Raw genomic sequence first — 7711 nt, forward strand, 5'->3', positions numbered from 1 at the left:
CCATACTGTGCCATAACACATGATATGAAACATGTATTTGTGTAGTTAGCACAGTATTTAATTGTATTTTAAAACAGGAAGGTTTATAGCATGGTGTGTACACTGACCTGTGAGAACAGATGGGTACGGTGGTTGGACACTTGTTTTAAAAAGCCATTTTAATGCTGGAACAGATACAGTGAATGAAAGATGAAAGCTCACATCAGTAACTAGTCTATGTGCCAAAACATATCATTCCATTTCCAAATGTACCAGGTTGATCTTAATTCTTCTTTTTTTATTATTCTGACTTTTCTTTGGCATCAAAACATGCTGCTTAGCTTTCAGATGATCCTGCCTTTATATTCATATTTACTTCTGGGCTAATTCATATTAAATTCTGGGCTATTTTTGTTTTACATGGGATTACTGAAGAAATTGCATGATTCATTTGTAAATATTTTGTTTTAAAATTAATTTTTCAGCACATCCACCATATTTGGGTCAGTTTTTGTCATTGAAATAAAACTTTGCTTGGTGGTATACCTCATTATAATGTCCAAGCTTCTCCATTCCATTATTTTTTTTTTAATTAACATTCTCCCTGTCCCTTCCTGCATTCACAATGTGCACTTAACTTTGTTAACCGCTTAGAATCCATTGAGGTGAATGTGCAAGATGTCAACTATTTCACTAGTTAGCCTCATTAAAAACTAGAATGAATAAATACACAACCATTCAAAAGTTTGGGGTCAGTAAGATTTTTTTTAATGTTTAAAAATTAATAATTTAATCCAGCAAGGATTGCTGATCAAAAGTGGAAGTTAAGACATTGATAATGATTTCTATTTTAAAAAAATGCTGTTCTTTTTAAATTTTCTATTCATCAAAGAATGTTTCAATATATCACTCTATCATGGTTTCCACAAAAATGTTAAGCAGCACAACTGTTTTCAATACTGATAATATAATAAGAAATGTTTCTTGAGTGTCAAATCAGCATATTAGAATGACACTGATGAGTAATGGCTGCTGAAAAATCAGCTTGGCCATCACAGGAATAAAATACATTTTTAAAATATATTAAAACAGTTGTTTTTAATTTTACAATGTTACTATTTGTACTGTATTATTAAAATAAAATAAAAAACAGCCTTGATGAGCATAAGATTTCTTTCAAAAAATATACATATATAAAAAGATTTAAAAAATCTTACCAACCCCACAATTTTGAAAGGTTGTGTAAGTGCATGTCATAAAGTTAAAAGGGGGAAGAAGAAAAGGGAGAAGAAAAACAGATGTGGTCTGAATGAGTTTCATGTGTACTTCAGTTTGAAGGACACTTCTTAAAGCCATACACTTCTGGTGTATAATATGTACAGAGACAAAGTAGTAAAGTAACCTCATGCTTATTTGTGGTACTGTATATCATGTATGAAAATAATTTCAGTAGATGTACAAGCACAAAGTATAAGATGGTAAACTATATATTTTCTTGATTGTTACAGGATGTCTGTTGAATGATGACTAGTAAATATCATCTGTACAGAACTGTCTGTGAGCTCTAATTCATTCAAACAAATCTGGAAAATGGCCTCATCTAATTCAAACTCTTTCGACCATTATTGGACATGTGTCCTGTTCTGATCCCAGTAATGTTACTTATCCAGTTCATATATTTTGAGATGCGGGTGTAGATGCCATACTTTCCCTCTTTGGCGCACTCTTCACCCCAGCTGACGATGCCCGTGAGGAACCATGTCTCCTGATAGCGGGTGGCATGGGGTCCTCCGCTGTCCCCCTGACAGGAATCCTTGCGTACCGTACTGTAACCGGCACAGAACATGAAGCGAGAGATGGTGTCGGTGCTGCTGCCTTTGCACTCTGTCCGGTCCACGTAGGGGAGCTCTACTTTCTGAAGTGTTTTGGATTCGATGCCCCCGTACCGTAGCCTTCCCCAGCCACTCACCAGGGAGTTTTGCGAGTTCTTGAGCAGGTTCTCTGTGAAGTCTTTAGAGCCCAGGCAGATAGGCAGGGCGTAGTCAGAGAATTTGACGGGTTCCTTGAGCTTCAACAGGGCGATGTCGTGATTGTAAAGACTCTGTTGAGAGTTGTAATGTGGATGGATATGCCACTCCGCTATGATGTGGTCACTCTCTTTTCCCTCCTTCTTTGAGATATCATGTTCACCTAAAGAAATATGTTAACTAATTTACAATAAGCATAACATCACATCATATTTGCCCTCAAAGATAAAACTGTTGATTAAATAAAAATATATTAAATAAAAATGAGTTAATAAAATAAATGATAACAGATAACATAAAAATGACAAGATGTAGTATTATTATTGTTATTATTGTGGTTTTACATGAACCACTGCATATTAAAATGACAGTGTAGTTGGTCTCTCACCCACTCTAATGAAGAAAGATCCCACCTTTCCTTCAACACAGTGGGCAGCTGTAATGACCCATTCTTCACTGAGAAGAGAGCCTCCACAAAACACAATCTTATTTACATTTTCCATAAAAACCACCTGCCAGAGAGAAAAAGACAGTCAATTTCCCTCAAGATTGATATTACATTTTTTATTGAAAAGTCCTCCATATAATGTTTTTTTTGACACAAGCCAGAGAAGATTATGCCAGCCCTGCTTCATAAGTTGAGAAGCAACCTTATGAATGTTTTATTTACAAACACACAATTCATCACTTACCTGCCAGGGAATCTCCCCTGGTGTTGCTTCATTGCCTCCTACAATGCGATGGTCATTGTTTGTTGCATTTTTGATAGTTGATAGAGTGGCAAAGAGTGGGGAGGAGCTGTTGCCCAGTGTAGGCTGAAGTGAGCTAGTGCTGTTCACTTCAGGGAAATCTGAAGGACTGGACTCTATCGCATTGTGCTCTGTTGTATTGACGTGATTGACAGAGTGATTTTGATTTCCATTCTCAGCAATGATAATGGACCTTGAGTTAAGAGTTTCAGCAATACTCTTTCCAAGAAGTCCACATGGGTATTGCCCTATAAAGATACAAGTAGATGAATTAAGAGCAAGATCTAATAAACAAACCAACCCAAGCATCAGCTAAAGCATGCAGTCAAATTCCTTGAAAGAAAATGGTATATTCAAAAATACACTACTGCATATGATGATAGGTCATACTGCACAATATAAGAAAAGCTTTGAGCTTGAAATACAGTTTATGTCCCAGTGAAAATACAGTGGCTTAATGCAGACAAATGGCATGCAATTAGTGGGAATAGATTCCAGTACCTGTAGGTTCACATGTCCTGCCGTCCAGAGCCAATCTGTAACCCTCGGCACAGTCACACACTGCTCCATAAATTTTATCCAGAGTGCAGAAGTGCATGCAGCCTCCATTATTTACATGACACTGTTTTGCCATCTCTGCACCAGACCAATCCATGAAACATGAAATAAGGTTTTAGCAGAAGAAGATCTTAAGAGTAACTAAAGCAGGTTAAGAATTTATTTTTTTACAAAGTACTGAGATAAAAAAGGTATATATTTATATTCATTTTATGAAGTTTTAAATAACTCTGTCAATTCATGTTGTTTTTTTATATATTTAAATTTAAACAATAAACTATTTATATTAATAATTATATTTAGAAAAATTGGTAACACTTTATAATAACTGCACACTATGAAGCATTAGTTAAGCATTAGTTAATAGTTAATTAATCACTTATAAAGCATTAATATACATTAGTAAGTAGTTTATAAATACAGCTATAATTGCTTTATTCTTGATTTATAAGCATATCTATAATGTGTTTAATAATTGTATTTTCATACTTTACTAATAATCAATTTATTATTTCTAAATTAAGTATTACATTATTTACAAACCAGTTATTTAGGAGTTGTCAGTAGTTAATTTAGTAAGTGTAAGTAAATGATTAATAAACTATTTAAACATTCATTTATACATCTTATTATTTAGACATATAGTAAGAGTTACTTAGTGTGTTAGTAAATGTTTTATTAACACATATTCCTACTGCAATTCATGATTAATTCAGGTAGTTATAAAACATTTAGAAGTGGTCAGTTAACTATTTTTGTGAGCTCATCTAAAGTGAGGACTATTTATGCTTTGTAAAGCTTTTATAAATGAGATTTAAAGGTTCAGTGATCTTCTACACTGCTGTTCTCTAATTTTTAAAGTTAGTACTGAGGTAGTTTTGACACTAGGAATATGTTAATAAAGCATTTATTAACACACTGAGTAACTAATACTATATGTATAAATAATAAGATGCATAAATGTACATTTAAATATTTTATTAATCATTTACTTACACTTCCTAAATGATCTTATGAACCACTGACAACTCCTAAATTACTGGTTTGTGAATAATGTAATACATAATTTAAAAATGATAAATTGATCATTAATAAATTATGAAAATACAATTATTAAACTCATTATAGATATGCTTATAAATCAAGAACAAAGCATTTATAGCTGTATTCATAAATGGCTTACTAATGTCTATTAATGTTTTATAAATGATGAATTAACTATTTACTAATGCTTAACTAATGCTTCATAGCGTGAGTTATTCTAAAGTGTTACCAAAATTATATATATATATATACACACACACACATACATACAGTCAAACCAAAATTTATTCAGACACCTTGAACATTTCATTCATTAATACAGTTTATTCACTAACTACACTGTGTGCAGAATTATTAGGCAAGTTGATTTTCTGATCATATTTTTTTTCCAAGCACATTTTACCAATTCCAATCCACATCAATCTTAATAACTACTATTAATATTGTTTTTAATCATTTATAAGTGATATATAATTGTTCATGAAGGCTGGAAATGAAAAATGCCCTATATTCAGGTGTGCAGAATTATTAGGCAGGTTTTCTTTTACAGATAAAATGAGCCAAAAAAGAGATTTAACTCAGACTGAAAAGTCAAAAATTATTAAATACTCATGAGAAGGACGCAATACTAATGTAATACTAGAAATTGCAAAGTTAAAGCATGACCATTGGACAGTGAAATGCTCATTGGGTCAGCGGGGTCATACAAGATAAGTTCTTCAAACAGTGGTACAAGAGGATGTGGTGCTGGTCCTTCAGGAGTCACTCTCAAGCTGTCTGTCTATAAGGCCTATAAAAACCCAGTCTTCATGTATTTTATAACACTTCAGCTTGTGATTCTTATTAAGAGCGGGTCATTTTTTAGGATTCTTCACCTAACCTAAGTCTCTGAGATCCTGACTCCTCACACTTCTGAAGACTCCAGGTAGGTTTCAGTACTGGGAAATGGTGGCGCTGGAGACTAAAGGGTTCCTGATGGTTTCACACTTAATTCTTCACCTTAATTCTTAATTATTTTGCAGTTAACACGTGTCTTTTCTTCTCCAGCTGTTTTTATATGACCCCGCTGACCCAATGAGCATTTCACTGTCCAATGGTCATGCTTTAACTTTGCAATTTCTAGTATTACATTAGTATTGCGTCCTTCTCATGAGTATGTAATAATTTTTGACTGGCTTTTTTGGCTCATTTTATCTGTAAAAGAAAACCTGCCTAATAATTCTGCACACCTGAATATAGGGCATTTTTCATTTCCAGCCTTCATGAACAATTATATATCACTTATAAATGATTTAAAACAATATTAATAGTAGTTATTAAGATTGATGTGGATTGGAATTGGTAAAATGTGCTTGGAAAAAAAATATGATCAGAAAATCAACTTGCCTAATAATTCTGCACACAGTATATAGTTTAAAAAATTGTAATAAAATATGATAAGATCTCAAAGTTAAACTGTGTCAGAAAAAATTAATCTTAATTATGTCAGATAACTCTTAAGCAAAACATGGTCAAGTGTCTGAATAATTTTTGGTTTGGCTGTATGTGTGTGTGTGTTGTTTTAATATATATTTAAATTATTAAATTATATCTATTTATTTTAAATTATATTTAGAAAAATTATATATATATATATATATATATATATATATATATATTCATTAAAAATAGAATTAGATATATCATTATAGAAATATACTGTATCATATATATCATTTTATATTCATGTTATTTTTTATGTTTTTTTATAAAATATAATTATATAGATATATATACAGGAGATATATATATATATATATATAATGAAATAAGAACATATTTTGACATATTTGTTAATAAATTATGTTGAAGATATATTGCCAAATCCTATAGTTTATGTGATCATCACGGATCTTACCTAACTCACAGTTCTTCCCACTAAAGCGTACTGGACACCAGCAGATGTATGTATTCATTCCATCCTCACATCTCCCACCATTCTGACAGGGAGACGACTGACACTGGTCACCATCTGAAAGAGGAGAGGCCATGATCATCAATACATTATCAATACATTCTGTTATGTTAATAATAAGACTGAAAAACAAAAAATACAGAAATACAGATTCAGCATCAGTGTTCTACATAGCACATACATCAATATGTACTCACCCATATAAGTGATCCAGAATTTCATCTGAAACAGAATTTGGAAAGTTTTAAACTCAAAAAGAGAGAGTCCTAAAAATGTTCTTATGAAATAAAAACATAGTTACTAACATAGTTATAAACATAGTTACATAGATTAATTAGTTACAACTAGTTATAAACATAGTAAACATAGATACTCACGGTTTGCTCTTGGTCTTCAAAGACCTCTCTGGCCTCCTCTAGATCGCAGCGCTCTTCGATACATTCCCTTTCCAAGTTATCTGCCTTCATCTCCTCAAACATACCTGTGTTAAAGCGTTTTTGTCTCTTCAGAACAGACCCTGCCAGCTCCCTCGGCAGAAACACTGAAGCTACACACACAACAGAGACACACTGAGAATTCACAAACGTCAAGGTCTATTTCTAGGACACAGATGAAGTAGTCTACAAACACTGAAGATCTGGCAAGGGAATATTGTTTTACTTTGAAAGGCTTTTTCCGTGCTGAATTTGAACAGCTATTTAAGTCAGAAGCAAAGACTTCATTTCAGTTCCACCATGATAAGAATGATTTGACAATTGATTTTAGGTTTCCTTTATGTTTTCGAACAACACAAAACATGAAAAGGCTTCTGGTGTTAACCAGTTTCTCTCTTTACTTACTCTAATAAGTAGTTATTGCACAAGGTTTTCACATTTCAAAAGACTACATGTTACATAAAACCATTAGAACATATTTTTTGACACTATATTATATTGAATAGAATTTTGACAACTTAGTATTTCATATATATATATGAATATTTTTTTTTTTACTGAAGCGTGTGTTAAATGGTTTCCAGGAACAGGATTAAAATAATATTAACATACCTTCAGATGTTAGCCAGGTTTCAAGCAGCAAAGTGCATATCCAAATAATGGGATAAATCTTCGCCATTTTCTCTATGATGATTTCCCTTCAGGCAGAAATCTTTCCCAACAGTCTAAATACGTTCATGATCTGCTCCAAAGTTCAGGACATATCTGTTTGCACTTCATGCAAACAGATATCTCATCCGGTGGGTGTTTTTTTCTTTTCTTTTTCAGTCTGCACCTGCAGTGTTTGTGGGTCATTTTCCCTGCATTTTACCATTTATACCTGTAAAGCAGTTTGTAGTGTCCTGAGAAAACATCCCAATGTTTGAATAATGCATTTTGTCACACTTCAGACTTCCTAACATAAAG

At 32.6% G+C, this 7711-nt stretch overlaps 1 protein-coding gene across 1 annotated transcript; it reads right to left on the reverse strand.

Moving 5' to 3' along the window:
* Positions 1 to 1450: 1450 nt before the first annotated feature.
* f9b (coagulation factor IXb) lies at positions 1451 to 7573 on the reverse strand. The gene is made up of 8 exons (XM_067397898.1): positions 7358 to 7573; positions 6689 to 6858; positions 6509 to 6533; positions 6255 to 6368; positions 3257 to 3391; positions 2699 to 3003; positions 2395 to 2518; positions 1451 to 2169 (listed from the first exon to the last, which is right to left on the reverse strand). The coding sequence occupies exons 1-8, from the start codon at positions 7422 to 7424 to the stop codon at positions 1580 to 1582; spliced, it is 1530 nt and encodes a 509-aa protein (XP_067253999.1). The 5' UTR covers positions 7425 to 7573; the 3' UTR covers positions 1451 to 1579.
* Positions 7574 to 7711: the final 138 nt, after the last annotated feature.

Source organism: Chanodichthys erythropterus, chromosome 10, assembly GCF_024489055.1.
Source record: "Chanodichthys erythropterus isolate Z2021 chromosome 10, ASM2448905v1, whole genome shotgun sequence".
NCBI lineage: Eukaryota > Metazoa > Chordata > Actinopteri > Cypriniformes > Xenocyprididae > Chanodichthys > Chanodichthys erythropterus.